Source organism: Numida meleagris, chromosome 1, assembly GCF_002078875.1.
Source record: "Numida meleagris isolate 19003 breed g44 Domestic line chromosome 1, NumMel1.0, whole genome shotgun sequence".
In the NCBI taxonomy this organism is placed as follows: Eukaryota; Metazoa; Chordata; class Aves; order Galliformes; family Numididae; genus Numida; species Numida meleagris.
The window spans coordinates 40,428,686-40,451,818 of NC_034409.1; the positions used below are offsets into that span (position 1 = coordinate 40,428,686).

A 23,133-nucleotide genomic window follows, 5' to 3' on the forward strand; every position below is an offset into this window, starting at 1 on the left:
AATGCTTGATGTTTTGTGCACATTATTTAATCAATTTATATTTAAACAATTCCTCCTCGATCTAATAATCTTACATTGTAAACAGGGTGTTATCAGATTCTGCACTATGAATATGTTATTAATATGTGAACAATGCAAGTTGCAGTAAATTTTTTGTTAAGATAAACTATACATCTACCAGAATTCAGAATAAACTTAAAAACAGGTTTTGATATGTTCAGTTTGGTGGACTTTTTGTGTTTGCTCTTACAAGGTCTTATTTTTTTTCCAAATACATTTCAGGTATCTCTCTTTCTATTCAGAAATTACTTGTTATCTGTTGATTTTCTAACGATCAGTAACTACGGGTGTCAGTAGTTCTGTAGATAATTGTTTTAATACACAAATTTATTCCTTTCCAAAGGCCAATATAACTGTCACAATCTTTTTGTGATGAACATTTGAGTATGTATTTTATTGTCCCAGTGCTAATTTTTTGTGAAAACTCAAAATTCTACAAACATTCTGTATGTACAACTTGCTCGTTTTATTTATCAACTGAGTATCTTTAAAGATTTATAAAAGTTGGCTCAGAGAATAGAATAGTTTTAGATTTCTGCTCAATGTCATCTTTATTCCTAAAAGTTGGTAGTTTGTATTCATTAGTGAATATATTCAGACTGTTTTTAAATTACTAGAATGTTTCTTGCCCTGACTTAGATCAGAAAACTGACCTATGTATATTTTATCAACGTCATTTTAGTTTGTCATGCTGCCTGTTGTAATTAGAATTAGTCATGAATAAAATTTCATTGAAAACGAGTAAGGAAGATACAAGGATACAACCAAACCATACAACTTTTGGAAAAATATAAATATAATGATGCAGTGTTGTGATTGTATTTTAGCTCTTGTGTAAATATTTATATGCCAGATTTTTGATAGTCAGATAGGAAAAAGTATTTCAACTCTTGATGGCCGTCCCAGGAAATGAATGTCTGTTTAGTCCATCAAAAAGTTTAGTTCACATTAATTCTCAGTGGGGATAGATGAGTATCTGTCAAATAAAAGGTATGATAGAACTGTTCTAATGTTTTAGCAGCTGTGTTTAATACAGATTGCATCCAGTGGGAAAACTACTGTACAGCTACCTAATCCTCTTTTCAAATTACATACTGAAGAAACAATAATGAAAACATCATTAACTGAAGCAGCGGGAAAAGACATAAAAAGAATTTAGAAAATGACACTTGACATATGCTAGAAAAGCCCCCATTTTCCCTTTTTCTCCTTTTTTTAAGCTAAGATTAGAAGTGATTTGTTGGATATAAAGCCAAGAGATTTATAGATTTTGTAGATATTTTTCTGCAGAACTGCAGATTACTTGAGACATTCAGATCTCAAGAAGTACTCTGGTCCATATCGTTGCTCTAACACAGGAACAAGAGTGCCTGGAATCCTCCTGGCAGGTGATTCATTATCCCACTCTTAAAAGTGAGGAAACTGTTTAGCAAGCTTCTGCAGATTGTTCCAACTAGCCTTACAGTTTCAGTTTTAGATATATATTTATGTAAATTGTTGCAACTTTTTGTAATGTTTAATCCTGATCTTTTTTTTTATTGCAAAGATAATTTCTGTTTGTATTTCCAATATATTATCTTCAATTTAGTAACATCCTTTTTTATGTTTTGAAGTTACTACTGTCCTCTGCTATTCTCTCTTTTCTAGATTAAATTCCAATTATTTCTACTTTCCAGTTCTAGTAACAGAATCACTCCCTTTTCACTGTTTTAGAAATAATTCTGCTACTATATTTTGCTATTAAATATCCCAAGAGGAATTTCTCTCTCTGTGATGATATTAACATTGTAAATTGCTACCCAATTTTCTTACTTTTCTTTTTTCTTTTTGTATTCCAAACAATTTTCACCTATATAATTACTCATTTTCTTTATCTCTGCCTAGTTTGATTCCCGTTTCAGATCACTACTTCTCCCATGACCTTATTTTCTGTAAATTGTTTTATGTTTGTTCAGTGGAAGAGAGCACAAAGTCTCTTCAACTGAAAGCAAACAAACAGCCCATTTCCTAGTCCTGTACTACATTAAGTGCTAAGGAAACAACAAGTGGGTGGGAAAAACGTATTCTCCCTGTGCAACTTTCTAGTCTTTTTAGCTGAAGACTTCTTGTAAACTCTTTTGTGTAAGTGATTAGAAAAGGAGGAAGATAAAAGTTAAATATGGTGTTCAAATATCCTGCTGTTGATTGTTTGAAGTCTTGCTTTTTTAAAATTTTATTTTACAGGTAGATAATGAAAATTATAAAGCCCAGTTTTTGAGGACGAAGGATGAGGGTAAAATCTTAGAAATTTCTGATTTAAAAGCATTTACAAGGTATTCTGTAGTAATCACTGCCTTTACGGGGGATGTTAATGCTGCAGCCATGGAAGGCAAAGCTAGTTCTCCAGTAATTGTCTCCACTTTTGAAGCAGGTTTGTATTTTTCTCTACTTTACATGAATCAATGTTTGCAATTTTTCCTTCATCTGATAAGTGACAGTTTTAAACACATGGTGCACTTCTAATACACATTTGTTCTCACAGTAATTTTTGCTTTAATATTTAGAAGGTGGCAAGAAAGTAATGGTGATAATAAATACTAAGCTCTACCTTTATGTGAAGTGAATCCTTATATATGGCACCTATTCTTATCTGAGTACATAATTTGTGTATTGTAGATGGACAGAGGTTGCTAGCGAAGGCCTACAAGGATCCGTACTAGAATCAGATCTTCCACACATTCAAAACAGTTTGGGGAAGGAGGTGGATATTAAGGAAGAAGAAAATTGCTGATACTATTGAATTATCCAGAAAAATAAAGTGGAGAGATGAGTGTGAGGAAACTATATGAGGAGTCACGACACCAAAGTTTACATTACAATAAAGTAGACAACGCTTGCTTAGGAAAATAAAGACTGATGTACATGGGGAAGATACGATCCTAACGTAACATGCAGTTTCTGATTGTGCTCCATCTGATATCTTTACTGGTATTGAGTTGCTTCTCCTGTGGAAAAATGAATGAAGATTAAATTAATTGGTAGCTTAGACTGTCTTGTGTGCTATCTTTATTTATTAGCACTTTCTTTCATGTTGAAGTGTGATACATTAGAACGTGTAGTAACCTTGCTGAAGAACAGTTACTTTTTCCATCATCTCATCTCATCTGGTTTGTACAGTCTAGTGGAAAGCTGAGTATCTAAAGAAGTTACACAGACTTACTGTGGAGATGCCTGAGTTAGTATTTGTTGTAAAGGGTTAAAAAAAAAAACCTGGAAAATTTAACAACTGTATCTAAATCCTTGGCTGAGGGAATGTGTTTACCTTCAGTTACTTGATTTCACTATATAGAGGTCGTACTACAGATTTGTCTGCTCAGGTAGAGCTGTAAATATTCAGCTGCTGGGAAAGAATGTTACAGCCTTTTCTTTCAGACAGGGACATAGGGAAAATGATTTATATTTCCACTGACTTGACAATATACTACGGGAATAAAAGTTTGATGAATAACTGTCTTTGGCAAAAGGGCATGTTGTGTTTGTGTAGTTGTTGGCTTCTGGTACCTTTCTGGATAAAAGCTGAAACACTTGTTTGACCTACTGTGATTCTCTTCTAGTGTCCGGGCATCAGATAGTGGAAAGGTTTTTTGTTAGAGAGTTAGCTATGGTAAGCAGAGACTCTTAGGAACGTTGTGGCTTGTTTATATGTCAAGAGGGAGCAAGCTGTTGACAGGGCTTTCAGGAAAGGCTACTTTAAACTAACACTTGCGTCTTGCTTGTCAGCCCATGCGAGGATTTGTTTATCTTTGTTTATTTTAAGGTGCAATGAATGATTCCTTCATGCTTTCTGAGTAGAAAATTAGAAGGAACTTGCCCAAGTAGAAACTACTGAGGATTATCTAGCAATTATTTTTAATATTTGTAGCATTAAATGCTATCATCGAGAATAATATTTCACTACATATTTAACTTTTTATTGTCTTTATAAGTATTTACATATATAGTTAAAATGTTGTGATGTTTTTACTGGAAACAGAAAACACCAATGAAATAATACAGATGGGCAAAAGTATAATTTGTAATTTTTCAAGTTTTACTCTAATAATCAGAGTAGTGAACTGATTTAAGTAGATGATTGAAATGTCTGTTTCAGTACCTGAAGACCCACCTAACAACATAACATTTCAGAAGATACCTGATGAGGTAACAAAGTTCCAAGTGACATTTGTGCCGCCATCCGAACCAAATGGGAATATTCAGGTTTATCAAGCTATGGTGTACAATGAAGATGATCCTGCTGCTATCCGGATCCACAACCTTAGTGTCATTGATAAAACAGATCAGTCAGTCACTGCCATGATAGAAGGACTGAAAGGAGGACATACTTATAATGTCAGCGTAAGAATTAATACTTTTTCTTTGGATTTTTCCCTTTCTATGAGTGAGAAATTAGGCAACACAGAGCTAAGCCAAATACAAGATTTTAATACGGAATATGTAGGGGTCCGAAGAGTATGAAATCAGAGGAAAGAGAGGAGTAATGAAGAGAGTGGAGAGAGTGGGAGCAGGAGATGTCACTAATGATGGTTTTGCTCAGGGGCTCATAGATTCATATCCTAGTCAAGCATGAAATAAGACTAAATTTCACACTTAATTCCAGCACTTGCGTTCCTCGTTTGGTTCAGATGAAAAGTCTTGTTATGCAAGGGGAGCTTACTAGGAGTATGTCCTGTAGAAGTAGTAGAACTACAGAATGGTTTAGATTGGAAGAGACCTTAAAGATCATCCAGTTCCAAATCCTCTACCGTGGGCAGGGTTGCACCCACCAGATCAAGCTGCCCAGAACCCCATCCAACATGGCCTTGGATGCCTCCAATGATGGGGCATCCACAGCTTCTCTGGACAACCTGTTCCAGTGCCTCACCACCTTCACAGTAAAGAATTGCCTTCTGATACAAATCTAAATCTACCATCTTTTAGTTTAAAGCCATTACACTTTGTCCTATCACTAAACTCCCTGAAAAAGAGTCTCTCTCTATATGAAGGATTTCCCTCATATAATCATAGAGTAATACATGAGAGGTGGTGACATACCTGTTTAAGTGGGTTTGTTTTTCTCCTTTTGTAGGATCTACATTACATATGACAAAGGATTACTGTACTTAGGATTGTAAAGAAATGAGAAGTTCTAGCAAACTGTGAATGACATAAAATAAGTGTTTCAGTGTTCATTGTTGCTTCAGATACATACAGATTTGACAGATTTGAAGCTATTGCAAATACTCATTAAAACACTTCTTTTTTTAAGGTGTATGCAATTAATGGTGCTGGTGCAGGGCCAAAAATTCAACTGAAAATAACCATGGATATCAAAGGTATGTCTCATAAATTGTCCTTCACCTGAAATCTCTATAAATGCTTAAGATATTTCTGTTTTACCTGTGACTACACAGCTGTGTGCCTTCAGCTATTTCTAGAGGCCTCATGAAGTAGGAACAGGAACACATAGCTGTTAGGCTTGAATTGCAGTGCTCATTTTTGCTGTGTATCGCTGATCATCTGCTGAACCACATGTAATCTCATAATAAGTGTATTCTCATCTGTATTTTAGCTGTGATCAGCAAACAGCTTAGAAGAACATCACAGAAGTGTGGCTATGTATCATGTTCATGGAAAGAAATACAATAGTTGACTGAAATTCCTCCAAAAAACTAAGACTCAAACTTTTTATTGTTTTTTTTTTTTTTTAAGTAACAACTGATATGCAGGGCATTTATGAGAACACATTTTTTAGAGGCTTAAATCACAATTAGGACATTAAATTGTCCCTGAAAATACGGTGATTATTTGTTTTCCATAACACAGCTACATGCCTGAACAAAATACTTGTAGTGAAAAGAACTAAAAACTCTTTGGTATATCTTTGTTTAAAACCAGAACCACCACGGCCTAAAAAGAAACCAGCGCCTGTTTATGATACCAATGGGGCCTTACTTGTCACAGCCACAACAATTACGATCAGAATGCCAATATGTTATTACAGCGATGATCATGGACCTATCAAGAAGATACAAGTTCTTGTTGTGGAAGCTGGAGGTAGAATCCTGAAAGTTGATTTCAGGATTTTAAAATTTCTTTCTTTTCAGCTTGTTTGTTTTTTTCTTTTTATTTCTTTTTTCCTGGAGTGGAGGAAGGGATTGTCAGAAACTTCATGTTAGAGTAGCTAACAAAATTATTTTAGCTATGGAAACATTATTATGAGCAAAATATCTTCCACAATGTCTGTAGGCTGGATTTTGAGAACACTTGCCAATGAAGAGTCATCCATGTCGCTTGAGGTCACCCATATTACTAGCCCTACCGTTACCATTATATTTTCTTTATTTCCAATTTCTTTGAATAAATAAATACATTTGGCTTTTGTGAAAACTGAATAAATATGAAAGGGTGGGGTTTTTTTGCAAGTTTTTCTTCTGTTGCTATCAGTGTTGCTTGTCAAAGAATGCAGTCATGTGCAGTTGATATTTCTATTTCATAACGGGGGCAGAGGGATTTATATAAATCCCTTTTGTAGACTGTGGGTTAGAATGTGTATTCCCTTGTATGGACTGATGAACATTTACTCATGTGAACAGTCTCGTGATACTCTTGAGTAATTGCCTACCAATGTGTGTGGGAGTTTCATGGTTGGACATCATATGGTCAGGCTTACTTTTCCTAGGAAGAACAAGGGGTATTTAAACCCCTTGTTTTGCCTGCCTTAAAAGCATGGCAGCAAAGCATTTGTATTAAGTGGTACAGTCTCTCACCTTTTCCAGAGTGATGTATTTTAGCACTAACCTGAGAGACATTTAATTCATAGCTACTGCTCTGAAGGTTCTCTTGTATTTGCATATTTATCAGCACAATGTTAAGCAGTGTTTTGAAGATTTTTCTCCTGAGTTGCTGGGTACTGACTATAGAAAACTAGTTATTTCATTTATGAAACAGTTTCTACTGTACTTAAACACTTTTTCTTTCTTTGCTAATCAGGCCCAGTTTCAATGTCAAATGTCTTGTGCAAGTGATATCTTCTACAGGCAGAGCTCGTGTGTGAGACTGCCCCTGAAATTTTCTAGCTGTGATTCAGCTGACTTACTTTGAAATAGCAAAATATAGGTGATGTGGGTAAAAAGGATGTTTGGGTTGAAGTACAAACATGGTTATAGTTTTAGTTGTATAAATGTCACTGATAGCTTACTAAGCTCTTAAAAATAACCTGTTTAACTTCGTTACGATCTAGTTAGAATGTAAATTATTTCTGATTTCTTTTATTGATAATAGCTCAGCATGATGGAAATGTTACTAAGTGGCATGATGCCTACTTCAACAGACCAAGGCCATATTTTACAAATGAAGGCTTTCCAAACCCACCATGTATGGAAGGAAAGGAAGATCTGGGTGGTAAAGAAGAAATATATGTTATAGGTGCTGATACTACATGTATGATACCAGGCAGTCAAGACAAAATATGTAATGGCCCACTGAAACCAAGAAAGCAGTACCTGTAAGTACAATTGTACATTGTCCAAGAGGAAGATTTAAGTGAAACATGCATTTGTAGAAACATACAAAACATATAGTTCAGTTATGAAATGATGGAACTTGAAATGATTGTTGTGACTCTTAGTTTTATATTTTTTGTCTGAAGAGTAAGTATGGAAGGCAATTAAAAAAAAACAATGTTTCAGGTAACAAAAGATGGATATCAAGTTCCTAAATTAAGACCAAATTCAAGATAAGTAACCTACTTCCTATGATTTGTTTATGTTTTACACATTGACACTGAGTCATTGACATGTGTCATAATGTCACTTTTGCAGGAAGATAAGGACATCAGAGTATATTATACTAAAACTTAAAAATAGTGTTCAGTTTCTAAATTAAATAATTTTTAAGGAAAGAAACACAAATTTTAATTAGCTTTCTTTGTTTTATTTACAGATTCAAGTTCAGAGCAACTAATGTTAAAGGACAGTTTACAGATTCTGACTATTCTGACCCTGTCAAAACTTTAGGTAAGGAGAGTGTCACTTAATATTTTCTCTGTTTCCAAAGAATCAGACAATTCCATGCTCCTTTTCAGTAGACTGGATTCCCTGTAGTAAATTGTGTTTATTTTTGTTGGAGCTAGCTTAACCAGAATGGTTGTTGCCTGGTGAGGAAATGCATCCATTCCCTTTTATGTCCTTTTCAGGATGCCAAGAGGCCTTACTTCAGCCTGGACCGTTAAATGAAAAAGAAATACTGACAAAGTTCATTAGTAGAGATTCAGTCACACCAATGAAAATACCATTTTGCCGGAATAGCTCATCATGATTGGGTGAACTCTCAAAAGCTATATTGTTTGTGCCGTGTCCGTCTTTGTTGCATGTACTGGTACAGCTATTCCAGTGAACCTGGTGTAGGAAACCTCTCCAGCCACTGATCATTATTCTACTGGCAGCTCATTTGAGGACATGACCCTGGAGCTCTTCATCTCTTAGATGGAGACAGAGCTCTGAATTAATTAATAAATTAATGTTGTCTAATAGAAACCATCTAGTTCTGATGTCACTGGCCAATAGGGCAGCTGCTATGGAGTCTCAAACCCAGCTTAAACTCTTCCATGACAATGTTGATCACCAACCAAAACTGGGAATGAAAATTTTCTTAGCAGATTGCAGTAAGATCTGTAAGTTCTTTTACTTAGCTAAGCTTTAGCCCTAACATTCTGAAAAGGGATCCCAAGACAACTGGATGAGTACCCAGAAGAATTTTAGTGGGCACATATTTTTCATTTGGCATTCATCTTCTATGATACGAGCTCTCTTATCCATCTGATCCGTGTTAGAAATTTGTTATGTGATCTGAAGTGCTAATTCACTACCTGAATAATTCTGAAATGATCTGGCACTGTTTCTCCAGCCCTAAATGTTTTGGAAAATACAACACAAAAGTTGTTTCATTAGCCAATGAAGTTCAAAGCCAATGATGCGAACAGCTTGACCAGAGAAGGAAAGGCTTGATGTCCGATCAGAGAAAACAAGTCTGCTGGAAATGAGTTTGATTGTATCCCAGAAGATACGCATACATGGGCACCCTTCTAACAGGAAACTGAAATCATCATGACAAAAAGAGAAATTATGCTTTAGTGTCAGGAAGATAGTATAATTCACACACTTCATTATTGTTACTGTGACACTGTGAAACTTGTTACACTGTATTCTGTGGTATAAATCATAAAGAAGCAAGTTCTGTTTGTATACCATGCAACAGGATAAAATATCGTGGGATAAAAAAATAGCCCTGATAAATTTCTCAAATGTCTATGGCTCCTAACACCTGTATTCCAGAGTCTTCTGTGCTAATATTTAACATTAAATACTGTTTTTAAAATGGGTACTACAGCAAACTCATATCTGTCCTTAACGTCTGCATTTCAAAGCATATCCAACAAGACTTAAGTGGAATAGGTAATTAAAAGTTCCTTCTACTCTTTCTTACAAAGTTGCTGTGAAATCAATACTGTAGTTGATTCAATCAGTGCCTTGAAGACACAGCACTAGCACTGCTATTACCAACACTAGCACTTCCATTACTGCAAGTTAAGTGAATAAAGGAAGTTAGATTTTTTCAAATATGTTTTCTCTTGAGAATTTGAGGAAACTTGCCTGTGTGTTTCTTTATAGAACATGCTTTGGTAATAAGAACTTCAGACTTGCTCTAGAAGCATAATCCAGAAAGCAAGCTGGTAAAATCAGGAGCTGTTAGGTATCTCTGTGCAAATGACCTCTATTCCACTTGTAACGATAGTATCTCATCAGAAGAAATTTATGCTGCCTGCAATCAGAAATGCAGTTCTATTTTGAATCAATGATTATATTTTGCAGTAATCACTGAAATTTTTGTTTTGCCAGCATGACACTTTTGTTTTAGCAGATAAAACCATAACTTGAATTTTGGCAGAATTGTTTACGGCAACTTTCCATATTATTTTGTTTTCTAAGTCTACTTATGTAGTAAGTAGTTCTTTGATCTGGAAACCAGAAAGTTAACCTTGTGTCTGTGCAATTTAAATATGTCTGAAGCAGAAAAAATACGGAGCTTTTTGAGACAGATCTCTATGACAGGTATCTGATGCTCTCATTAAGCAATAAGAATTTTGGTAGAGAGGAACAATGAAGCAGAAACTATTGTGATATACAGCTGTAATAATGATTTTTTAAATTATGATAAAGACTACATTTAAATGTGGCCTTCCTATTCAGCCATACTTCAGGTACCACAAGTCACTTCTTGAGCTGGAGGTTTTCTTCCTTGTGACTCATGACTGACCTTTATGATAACTCTTGACCAGTGATTTAGTGGTTGTTCTGACAATATCACCAATTCCCACATGAATAAAGTGCAAGAGTTAATGGTCGGTGTAGCAGATTAATGCAGACAGTTCAGATCCTGTTAATAGGTGGGTTCCTACAGCACTCTGAGGGGGGAATCTCTGAAAAGCATCTTCTATTCCTGCCTATGAGTGATGGCTACAAACCTTGTAGTTTTAGACTTGTGGCTCTTCCTTTTCCACTTTTGGAGCTTGATCATTCCTAGCTGTTAGAGTAGTGTGTCTGTCCGTGGCTGCACTGAGCCGAAAGCAGGAGCTCAGATCGGGCTAGATCTGAGATCAGACATGCGCCAATTATGTTAGTGTGGTGTAGACCTACCTTAACCTGCTCAGCAGGTAAAGCTGAAAAGCACCGTGGGTGGTTACGCAGAAATGTACTATTAGTGTATGTATTACGTAGACCAGCCATGATTAGGAACCTTAAAATAGGTTTCTCTTGTTTTTCTCATGTTTTTTCTTTTTTGAGCAGCTCTGCAACTGACACAAAACAGATGCAGTTGTTTTGAGAGGAAAGATTCTGTCACTCATCTCTACCTGATTCTCTCCCGTTAGAAATGTAAAAATGATGCATCTATTAAATATTAGATTTCCTTTTTCTGTTGCAGGCGAAGGGCTGTCAGGAAGATCTGTGGAAGTTATCCTTGCAGTTACTTTGTGTATACTTTCAGTTGTTCTTCTGGTGGCTGCAGTCTATGCTTTTGCAAGGTGAGATTTATTGTTTGTAAACACTCAGTATTGTTTTAGTGGAGAGATGAAAGGATCCTTTCAGTGGAATTGATCTGTCATCTCAAAATGTATTGCATTTTCTCTCTCTTTTTTTTTTCTTTTATGTCAAAACTTGGGGAGGGATTCACAGAATTTAACTTTAGTCTAGCAGGGCTAATCTCCATAGGTGAAGAAGGAAAACAAGTTTCCCCAGAGAGTAAATCAGAGCAGAAGCCTATCTTACTCTTTTAGAGTCACTACTCCATTGAAATGAAGAATGAGGACAAAGATCAGAATGTAAGCTGAGAGAAGTTACCATGATGGCTAACCCTATTTACTGTCAGCTCTATGGAGAAGCAGTCAGCTTGATATGAAGTAAATACTGTAAACACTGTTTGCTGTCTTACTAATAAATTTGGCAATTAAACACTTTAAAGTCTCGCATGTGAAAGAGAAGCTAGCTTCTAATTTGAATTGTGCAAAAATGCCCAAGTAAAGAAGCAGGCTGGGTACTGCATAAATTATGTTAGCTTGCACATTTCCCACGAGTTCTGCTCTTGCTCAGCTGCACCATTCAGGCATTGCAGAATAATTTATGTTGTATACCTAACAGATTAAGCAAGCTAGATTCTTTCCACATAAGTTTTAGACAATGTAACTGCTGGATTTCACTAAATTGGAAGTGAGAGCAGAATAAAGGCAAGGAAGGATTTTGGGCAGCCATTTTTAAGTTTTAGCCAGTCTAATCAATGTATTGGTATATGTTTGTCCTTAAGTCATTTGCATATTTGTTATTCACTATTATTTTCTGTTTAGAATTCGGCAAAAGCAAAAAGAGGGAGGGACATACTCCCCACGAGACGCTGAAATTATTGACACTAAGTTCAAACTGGATCAGTTGATTACAGTGGCAGACCTGGAGCTGAAGGATGAGAGATTTACACGGTAAGCATGCTCTCTAGGCAAAACAGTAGTTAGTCCAAAGGGGCTGTAGCCATGACCCCTTTCTGACCTTTGCTTGTTTGGAAGTGTTTGTGGTGTTCTTATTTACACAGGTCACTGAGATCCTTTTTCAAAGAATGACCTCCATCCTCAAGACACTTCTCACTAGCTTTTAGAAAATCACTTAATCTTCGGCTCTTTTTACAACAAGATAAAGATCTAAGTGCAAATCACTGTTTAATTATGTTGGCAAAAAAAAAAAAATAGGACGATATATTTTTAAAGATACGGAATTGCTGAGTATTTTTAATGACCCAGTGTTTCGTGTAGATTACAAAACTTAGTAAGCATTTTGAAATAGTCAAACCCTTCAGAAGTCCTGGTTCACTAATTCAAGAACAAATCTGTCATTGTTTAATTGCCATTTAGAAAACCTCTTTTCACAAAGTGTTTTGCATAGCATCTGGATTTCTGTGGTGTTCAGCATACTGGCTATGCAGCAAGTCCAGGCTACTAATATTTTCTGTCCAACAGAGAATCTTGTCATGCTTATGTATCAGAAGGAAAACAGATTGCACTTTCTGACTGTCAGAAATATGGGTATTATTTACCACTTAAATATCACAATGATTCTCAACAATCAGTGACATCCAACTGAGTTAGAAATGTTTGGTGAACATTCTTTACCTACCTGCATTTTCCCTGCTGTGTCACAGATGAAACACTGTGGTAGGCAGTCTCCTTAAAGATGAGAAGCCTAAAATAGTCTTGCCCTAGCAGTCAGGCATCCTACTGTTGCTGACTAGGAATAGCTGGAAGATGAAAGGTTGTAGCTGTTGACCTGTTTTGTTTGACTGTACATGTCTATGTGTGTGGTACAGAGTAAGCTGATTGCATGAGCAAACCTGTTCAAAATAGTGCACACAGGCATGGCTGGTTGTAACAGATGAGAAAACATACTATGAACTGTCTGGAAATCATCAGTATAATGGATGTGGTATGTTCTGTGTGGGGCAGATGTCATTCAGATAGCATTGTTTGTACCTGCTAATAACAGTGGATTACATTCTCTGGAGACAGAGTCATTATCAATGCAGCACATTAACTGTAACTTGTGTAAATGATCTTCAAAATGGCATTGTTTCCAAGCTGTTAGCTGAAAAAGAATAGTAATAATTTTGTTTAAATACTAAAGTGTTGATGGGTTTTACTTCCAGATACTCTTCATTTTTCTTTAGACGCAAGGAGATATTTGTCATCCAGTAAGTTATTGTATTATTAAAGCAACATGGTGTGTTTTCCATTCTGTTCTCTTAACCTGTGTGCTGCCATACTGTATTGAATGATACCATTAATCAAAAAGAAATGTCAGTCTTTGCAGCTATCATAATGACAGACAGTGATATTTGCCATTATGATATCCTGGTTATTTTCAGTCCCTAGTGTTAATGAATCATATCTATTTTGAAATAATTCAGGGCGATTTTTACATTGAGTTACAAATTATATTAATATTAACACTGACGTATACAATTTATCCTTGAAATAAATGTAATGCAAATGTGGTATAAGAAACATATTGTTTCTTTCCTCTGGTAGTTAAGGTCTGTATTTAAGATAAGATTTTTTTCTCAACTGCATTTTTTATTCATTTATACTGGAGATGTTTTCTAACCATGTGATTACAATCATGGCAGCATATCTATGTGGCCAAATCCTTTATCAGTTTGAGGAGTGCCTTTGCACCGCTTTTCAGTCTGAATTACCTGAAGTTTGGATTTGTACAGTCTCAAACTCTACAGGGTAATTGCAAACTATAATATTTCACACTTCATTATGTGATTTATGCACAGCAAGGCCTTTACTGTGCAGTGCTTCAGCAGTTCAATTACATCAACATTTATTTTAATGAGTCAGTTTCACATTTTGCATTGGAGTTTGTTATTTCGTTCAAACTCTATTCTACTCTTCCTTCCTTCCCCGCACCACTAATGGCCTAAAGCAAAGACTCTGCTCCTAGGCCATTTTGTAAGCTACAGGATGCAGCTCTTAAATTTTGAATTTTTGTTTTTCAAACAGTAGCTCTGCTGGAGCTACAGTAGGCTCCTTGTCCAGGCTCTTTGTTGAACACTGACAAATTGTGGAAGTTTGAAGTGCAGGTATTAACTGTGAGCTCCCCAGGACAGTATTCATGACTTCTTTTCAACTAGCAGTCTGAAAACATACTGTATTACGTATAGTCATGAAGGGAGAGGATATCGTTGAACTTTTGAGTTAATTATGGACATTTTTAAGATTTAAAGAATGTTTCTGTATGTGTTAAGATTCTGCTCTGGTAATGTCAGTGGCCAAAAGAGATTTTAGTTATCTCTCTTAGGCTATCTTTCACATAGATAAATCCTTCCCAGTAGTGATGAGTTATTTCAAGAAGCTGGCAGAAGCAAACAATGTGCACCAGGTAGACTTGCTGCAAAACCCAGTGTTTAAACTGTTTTTGCTACATGTTTTCAGACTTCCACAGTACACCTCTAAAGAATTTTTGTACCTGTTGCACTCAGAGAATAACCATGTAGAAGTCAATCACAGTTTCAGTTCATGTGTTCTTTATCATTCTCATGATGTGTGGTTAAAGCAGTTCCATGTCAGCATGATGAATTATTCTATTACATGCTGATGACTGCAGCATAACCTTCTCTAATTTCCCATGCATTTGGAATGGAACTGTACATTACTACATATGCATAAGCACATACTGGCTATGTTTAGGCAGCTATCTCGGCTGTTTGAAAAGCTTGCTGTGTTGTAAAATGTCAGCTTCAATTCATGGCATCTTTTACGTTTATAAGGAAAACACAGATGAACAGATTTATTTTTCAGGCTGGCTTGTTTGTCTTTTTTTTAACTGTAATAAGTCACCTGACATCTAGGTTTAATTGTCCAAATTTATTTTCTACCCTGAAGAGGTGATGGAGAGTTTTTGTAGAAATCTTAGATGATAGAAGAGCAGCATAGACTTTTTATGTACCTATTAATCATCCCTTTCAGGGCTTATTTGAAGGAGATGCTTTGGACACTAAGTGTTTTGTCATTTCTCAACTAGTACAATATACTTCATGTCAAATCAGTAAAGGCATAAACTGATGGCTGACAGTTCATTCACAGAATCAAGACACTCCAGCCTGTTCTATGAGAACATGCATTGTCTCTTCAGACATTTTCTGCTATTTATTTCAGTTACCTTGGCCTATTGTGATATTCTGATCATCAGAAAAAAAATACTTAAAAATTTTCATTGTCTGAAAATGACTGATAGGGGCTGATATACACCATCTTCTCAGGAAGTCTGTTAGGCAATTCATTAATGATTTGTAGCTTCAGAGTGCCTTCAGGGAATTATGTTCTACCAAGTTCAGTGGAAAATGAGATCCACTTTATGAACCCAAATTGTTGACTTTGGATGTTTGGGAAATACATTGATCTCAGTGACGGTGGCAATAGCAGAAAAAAAAAATCTAACTCTTCTTCAAAGAATATATAGCCAATTTAGGCTAGATTAAACATGGATTCATTAAGTGTACTAAATATTTATATGCTGGGTCCTCTGTTACTGTTTGTACCTTGTCCATAATTTTTGCCAGTTCATTTTTCAAAGCAGATACTTGCATGCTGCAAATGGATTCTGTCAACAAATTTTCTGGGCCTACCAGACCTGGCTAGAGACAAATAACTCTTCCCTGTTCAAGGTGCTCGCCTGGGAGAGAACTTATCTAGCACCCTATTTTCACACTGGTTTCTGCAGCAGGGGTAAAGCCACAGATATCCCTGTTTCTTAAAATCTTTCCATGAGAAGTTACACCTTGTGGTGAATACTTTTGATATGTGAGACAGCTTGTCAAGCAGATGGGCACAGATTTAGAAGAAATATTTCTGAATTACAGACACTGTAACACTTGCAAATAAATACTTTTGTAGAAAAGTACTGTGCATAAAATTCTTTCCTGGTCTCCCCTTTCCTGTATATTTTGCATTCAGTAGATGTCTGTATTCAAAGTAGCACTTACACACATACATTTCTTTCTCCAGACCAGCATGTTTCTTCTTTCTTTGAGTGGAGACAGGCATGGCTCCTGCCTTAACTTTTCCTTCAACAAATTTCCCTTTAGTAATCAGCTATCACTCATAAGCTTCCTGAGCTTTGTATCCCAGGAGAACAAGGTTTATGACTGTGTGTCCTGGTACAATGGAAGAAATGACCATGTGTTCTCTTTCCCGAGGCCTTTAACATTCAGGAAGGGTTAAGCTCAATATTGCTTTCAATTAACTTGCTAAAAATTAGTTCGTCTGTAGTTCCTAGGAAGTGTCAGTGGTGCTTACGACTTAAGCCTTTTGCCCACTTACTCATTTCTGTTGTTTTCCATTTGGACAAAGTTTTAATTCTCTGTGGATTTCAGATGATTGACCCAGAAAGAAAGCTGAGTCTGTGTGACAATATGGTCTTCAGTTACCACTGCCAACACAAATAAATGGCTTCTTTCTAGCTCTATCATAAGTAATCTGAGTGGGATTCAGATTTTTGATAGACTTCAAAAAAATCCCACACATGAAACAATACACTGTTTTAAAAGAAAATCAGATTTAAGGCAATAAAGCATTCTTTATCTTAGAGAATGTTTTTCTTCCCTGGTTTCAAAGTCAGACAAATGGGAATCTGGAATTGTACAGATGAAATAGTTTGATTCTGAATTTTCTCATCAAGATCTAGTGATATCAAAATTTTTATGCTTTATACAAAAAAAAAAAAAAAAAAGGAAATGTAGAGAATGAGGTTACAGGTAGATGAGTATTTGTTCATTGATGAAATACCGTAAGATTATTGCTACATATTTCATTCTCAAGAGGATGGAATGAATGGAAGAGAATGGAAAAAAATGTTGGTTTTGAATCCTGAGGATGCTGAAGCTGAGCATAGCCGTCTTTTTTAAATCTGTAGTTGGGATACAAAGTTCATTCCTTCTGAAGATTCTTGACCAAAAAAGCCAACATCTTTGCTATAGTCTTATTTTCTGAGCTGCTAAGCCACTGCAATATGCACTTGCTTCCAACAGAAGTGTGAGAATTCAGTTATCCTTACAACCAAATTCTTCACTTAAATATTCCAAGGCAAGTGTAAAAGTGTAGGTGCTTTACTTCTGTAAATTGTTTAGTGCTTCTTAAAGTTAATATGACTACACCTATAAAACTATCATCTGTTAGTAATATTAAAAAATGAATAGACAGTATCATACGTAGTCCTGTTTAATTCATTCTCTGTGCTTTTTCAGTGCTTTACTTCTCTGTTTTGAGTGAGAGTAAGGGAGGGAAGTATTGAATATGATTGGGTTAATGGTGCTGCTTGTTCCTGTGCTCTTTGCTGTTGGATCCAGGTACTTTCAGCACTGAAGCACTGTATTCAGGTTGCTTATGAGCAGCATTGATGTAATTTTTATTATCTAATGACCAAACTACAGTGCAGTAAGCCACTATTTGCTATCAGTTTGAGAGAAGGAATCAGATGACTCTTACCTTTATTCTCTGAAATGGTCCTCAGAAGAATGGCATTGAGCACATGGTGCAAAATGAAGTCTGTCAATGTATATGAAGTGGTATGCTGGAGGTACGGATTTCCCAGGCCCATATGAGCCCAGAATATTGTAAAATGATCTGAACAGAATGATAGAAACTTAACTTCCATATTTGACAATACTTGAGATAAAAACTAAGCAAGACATTCACCCCAGATATCTGACGTTTGAATCCACGAGAGAAATAAATAGGGTTCTTTACTAACTTGGATAGTTCATCTAAAACCTATAAACATGTACAATATCAGTTAACTCACACCTTGCCACATTTAACAAAAATCTCTGTTGCAGGTTACTTAGTTATAGAAAATCCATCAAGTAAGTAGATTAAAGTTTTTTATGTAGTAATACTTGGTGAGTCTCAATGTGTGGTTCCTTCTTCTATGTTTATTAGAAAAAAACCTCCAAGCTGCGTATAAATCATAAAAGCATGACTAATTGCATGGTAACTGGAGAAATGCTTTCTCTCTCTCTGGGGTGAAGCCTGCATGTCTGTGTTTTAGCTTGGGAAGTAATACAGGGATATTTAAACTCCTCAGGGTTTAAAAACCATGTCATTATGAGAATGAGGTCACTGCAATATTTTATATGTCTAAAACCTTGCAATGTATAAAATGTTTTCGGTGCGACAAAGAAGTATTATGTACTTTAGAGTGCAGTGGTTACTTTACAAACTTCCATTAATGTCAAAACCTTGCCTTGGAATGCTGTTACCTATAAAAAACAATCCTACCCAGCAGTACTGTTAACATTTGCAACTGAAAGATTTGGTGAGGGGAAACAATGGAAGGGAAAAAAAAATGCTTCTATTTGTTTTCAGCAACTGAAAACAAACCAAATAAGTGAGCTGTAAACAGTTTATCATTTTCTTCATGTAAAGATCAGTTGCTGCTGAACTGGAAAAACTTACTAATAAAGCTGCAGTAAAATAAGAATTAAAAGAATGATAAAGAAACCACCTGTAGGTCTCTAATTCTTCTGTCATTACTTTCAGGCCAATAAGCAAGAAATCCTTCCTACAACATGTTGAAGAGCTTTGTACAAACAACAACCTAAAGTTTCAAGAAGAATTTTCGGTATGTTGCTAGCAGTTGTCACAACATCGCAAGACCTTCAGTTGTTTCATGTGTCACATTTCATGTCCATTTTAAGCAGGCAAGGCCGTGAAGTACTCTGGCCTTGATAATCAATACCCAATTACCAGGTGATTGTTTAAAAAGTAATATTACCTGATTTGGATTCTGCAGCCTACACTGCAACCTTATCAGAATTATTCACCAAAGTGTCAGCCATGAATGATCTTCTTTAGATTTCAGTCTTTGCAAGAACACAGTATTTAGGTTTCTGCAGATGTAATGATGCATATATATCTTAATTGAGAATGGTTTATTTAAGAGGTTTCTACATACATACAGGTATACTGCTTTAAAGACATTCATTTTCCTGAACGATGATGACCCCAAAAACACAGCTGGCATTTATTTTGTAAAATGTTCAGAGCCCAGTTACACTGCCACGGAATTCAGAAATATTTTTCTTTCATAGGTTTCAGAGCAGACAGTTAAAATTTTGTGCACAGTAGTTTTGCTTTATGCTCCTTTACAACTAATAGGACATATACGTCATACTTTTGAGAATAGCCTCTATGCAAACAATCTCCATCTTTTTATCTCAGTATTTGAACCCAGGAAGCTTGTGTTCCCTTCTGAAAAGAGACTAGCTTTCAAAATATACATCACATATATACGATGTACATATACTTTCAAATGTAAGCCTCAGGAGTTTTCACCGTTTTCATGAACTAACATTTTTACAGCTATCAGAATTTTTTTCTCAACAATATCTTCTCTCCTTGTTATTTCAGAATCCTTATCATCATCAACATCATTTGTAACACATACAGTCATTTGCACTCACAAAAATCATTTGTCAGTCTCCGGTAACTTTATTGTTTTGGATTTGTAGATTTGCCATGCATTTCTTACCATTTGGATTAACAAAAAGCCAATCAACAATTGGCTTTTCTTCTGCCAGATTATAACATTTCAGTCTCTGAGGGAAAACCAACAAAAGTGTGAAAAGATTAATGGTATTTCCTACAGCTTTTTTTGTTATGCTCCTTAGGTAAAATTGGTCTGGATTTAATAATAAAAAGCACCATAAAATTCTCTGAGCAATAAAGTAAGGAGGACTTTTCTTCCAAGAGTGGAACTGTTATTTCACTTGAACAAGAGTGATTATAGTTACATTATGCATGACTGAACAGATGAAAAGTTTTAGTAGCAATAACATTTTCACATATTCATCACTGGAAAGCTTCCAATATTACTTCTTTTAGGTGTGACCCAGATTGGGGTAACCCTTACAGTATTGCAGTGCCTTAAAACTTAAAATGGACAAGTGTTCTATCAAGTAGAAATGTAGGCAATCCATTTGAAGTCATCAAATACAAGTAGCTGAAGCTTTATATAACTAAACTATGTAGTCAACTTATAATCAACAGTTTTATTTGACATTTGGACTTCCATTTTATTTCTCTCTGAACTTCAACTACCATGTTTCAGAGTGTAGTGATGCCTTCCCAGATGGCTGGTTGAAGGGTAAGCAAAACTGCAGCTTCTGACTGATTATATCTAAAGTATCTGCAGCAACTATCCTATCAGATTAATAGTAGGATTGACAATGCACTTGAAACGACATCAGAAATGGCAATGCAAAGAAGCAAACAGACAATGCACACAGCAAGTAAACAGACCCCGTGGCCTGCATTGTTTTCCATCCAAAGGCAAGGCTTTAGTTTGGCATAAATGACTCAAGGCTTCTACAATGTGTGTAGGAGAGCAGAGCTCAGGCTCTAAACCCATGGACTATTATATTTAAAGCACATAGCCTGGTGCTGAGCTTGCTTGGGTTCTCTGGCTGTCTACTAGTAAATTCAAGCATATGAGGAACTGGATGTGATCATATGATAATTTACTCTAATAAACCATTAGTATATTCTCTGCCTTAAATTTGGAATGTTTCAAAAAGCAGTCATCCTGGACAATTCTAAGGTATGTTTTGGTTGGTAATGTAGTCTAGAGATCATTTCCAATAGGCAGCTGATAGACAGCAAACCTATTTTAGAGTTTTGCTAGTGTAAAGTAGCTCTCTTCCTTTCACTTAGTCTTGGAATCCTGGGTCATTCTTGGGCTCATCTAATTTACTTAAACTAGATGCTGTACCTAGAGATCTCTGGGGTTCAGTCTTGGACCACATATGAACATGGCCTATGTGTAACGTGATGATTAAGAATCTGGACCTGAGAATGGATCTAGATCCATGTCTTATCAGGAAAGGCAAGTTTAAAGAAATCATATGGAGCCACAGTAGCTGGTGGCACCACCTGGCTAATATTCAAACTTCAGCTTTCCAGAGGATTCATGTATCTCTTATTATCTTTGGAAAATCACATTTTTCTAGCAACTGGCAAATTACTGAGACAGAAATTCTTCTAAAACTGTTTTATCATAAAGTCCCTTCACAAATGAAAAGGTAAAATACCTTTGAATGTCACCACGAAAGTACCATAAAAGTACTACAGTAAACAAAGGTTATATAAATTATGTAAAAGCTTTACGAGTCCACAGAGACATATGGTTTCTCTGACAAACTATTACTGCACCTGGGAATCCTAACAGTCTTTCCCCAGTTCTGAAAAAAAATCGTAGACTGAAGTCCACACTGATGCAGAAAATTGGTAGAAGGCTTTTAAGCACTTATTCAGATGTGGAAGCATCTTTACAAAAGCCGTATACTCTGATTCTGTATTTCCTCTTTGCAACAGAGTGCAGTGCAGCAGTACTACTTCTGTACTAGTCACCTAGCAAGCTAAGACTGGGGGAAGTGAGGCAGATGAGGCAGGTAACAGTTCACATGATGTGCACATGGTGTGGAATCCCCCAGCCCTTAACACCTGCAAAATACCATAGACATTTAATCTATTCTCCTCTTTAATGCAGAATTCAAGGACAAAAATTCCAGGAGAGAGTTTCAACTTTCTGAATGAGGAATTTTGACAGCTCCATCCGTAGGATTGTTTTACTGTTCTTATCAAATCCTGATAGAAATTCACAGGAGTCGCTCTTCTCTGAGAATAGGGATCTTTCTCTAGGTTTAGTCATAGGATTGGGGATTTAGTTCTTTAAGGGATTATTGAGACGAATGGCAGAGGCAGCTCAAAGATAGAAGAAATTTGCTTTGAGTGTGGCAGAGGTTGATTGATTTTAAGAGGCTGACAAGATTTTAAAGCAGTGAGTGCTTTAAAGCAATGAGGAATATATTTTTCTATAGTATATTAAAAACCTTCATTTAATTTTGTATTTATTTTAAGTCTGTTAACCATGTCATTTAGTTATTTAACGTAAGAATATAAATTTAATATAATCCATGCTTAATAAGGAGATTTTAAGTCCACAACTTTCCTTTACGGGCAAATGGGCAAGATCATAGACTTTTTTTCATTGGCAAGCTCAGAAAGTGCTGACTGCATGAATGGATGGCGAGGTGGATTGAGAACTGACTGAATTATAAGTCTCAGAGGGTTGTGACCAGTGCCACAGAGTCTAGCTCAAGGGTGTTAATAGCGATATTACTCCGGGGTCAGTACCGTTTAACTTCTTATTCATCAATGACTTGGTGAGGTGTGGCTGACAGCCCAGAGTACTGTGCTGCCATTCAGAAGGATCTCAACAGGCTGGAGAGATGTGCAGAGAGGAACATCTTGAAATTCATCAAAGGCTCATGCAGGGTCCTACACCTGGGGAGGAATAACTGCACGCACCATACAGGTTAGGGGCTGATCTGCTGGAAAGCAATTCTGTGGAGAAGGACATGGGGGTCCTGGTGGGCAACAAGTTGGCCATGAGTCAGCAGTGTGCCCTTGTGGCCAAGAAGGCATCCTGTGGTGCATTAGGAATAACATTGCCAGCAGGCTGAAAGAGGTGAGCATTCCCTTCTACTCAGCCCTGGTGAGGGCAAATACTCTGTATTTGACAGAGTACTCTGTGCAATTCTGGGCTCATTGGCAGGAAAGGAACATGGAGCTCCTGGAGCAAGTGCAGTGAAGAACTACTAAAATGATGAAGGGACTGAATCTTTTCTCATATGAGGAAGAGCTGAGGGAGCTGGACCTGTTCAACTTCAAGATGAGAAGGCTCAGGGAGATCTGATCAATGTAAGTATCTGAGGGAAGGATGTCCAGAGGACAGGGCCAGGCTCTTCTCAGCGATGCCTAGGGCCAGGACAGGAGGCAACAGGCACAAACTGAAACACAGGAAGCCCCATCTGAACGTGAGAAAAGACTTCTTTACTGAGCACTGGAACAGGTTGCCCAGAGATATTGTGGAGTCTCCTTCCCTGGAGATACTAAAA

At 36.4% G+C, this 23,133-nt stretch overlaps 1 protein-coding gene across 9 annotated transcripts in view; it reads left to right on the plus strand.

The window, feature by feature from the left end:
- Window positions 1-23,133, plus strand: part of PTPRQ (protein tyrosine phosphatase, receptor type Q) — a 123,553-nt gene that overhangs the window by 84,813 nt on the left and 15,607 nt on the right. For 4 of the 9 annotated variants that reach the window (XM_021385259.1, XM_021385258.1, XM_021385254.1 and 1 more), the window contains 11 exons: window positions 2,284-2,470; window positions 4,190-4,434; window positions 5,345-5,411; window positions 5,974-6,132; window positions 7,360-7,582; window positions 8,020-8,093; window positions 11,059-11,158; window positions 11,975-12,103; window positions 13,318-13,362; window positions 18,013-18,039; window positions 18,716-18,797. In XM_021385259.1, the coding sequence (XP_021240934.1) occupies window positions 2,284-2,470; window positions 4,190-4,434; window positions 5,345-5,411; window positions 5,974-6,132; window positions 7,360-7,582; window positions 8,020-8,093; window positions 11,059-11,158; window positions 11,975-12,103; window positions 13,318-13,362; window positions 18,013-18,039; window positions 18,716-18,797 (1,338 nt within the window). Of the gene's footprint in view, window positions 1-2,283; window positions 2,471-2,715; window positions 3,089-4,189; window positions 4,435-5,344; window positions 5,412-5,973; window positions 6,133-7,359; window positions 7,583-8,019; window positions 8,094-8,272; window positions 8,410-11,058; window positions 11,159-11,974; window positions 12,104-13,317; window positions 13,363-18,012; window positions 18,040-18,715; window positions 18,798-23,133 lie in introns of those variants that run through there. The other 5 variants (XM_021385255.1, XM_021385256.1, XR_002434671.1 and 2 more) reach the window with 5 other exon arrangements.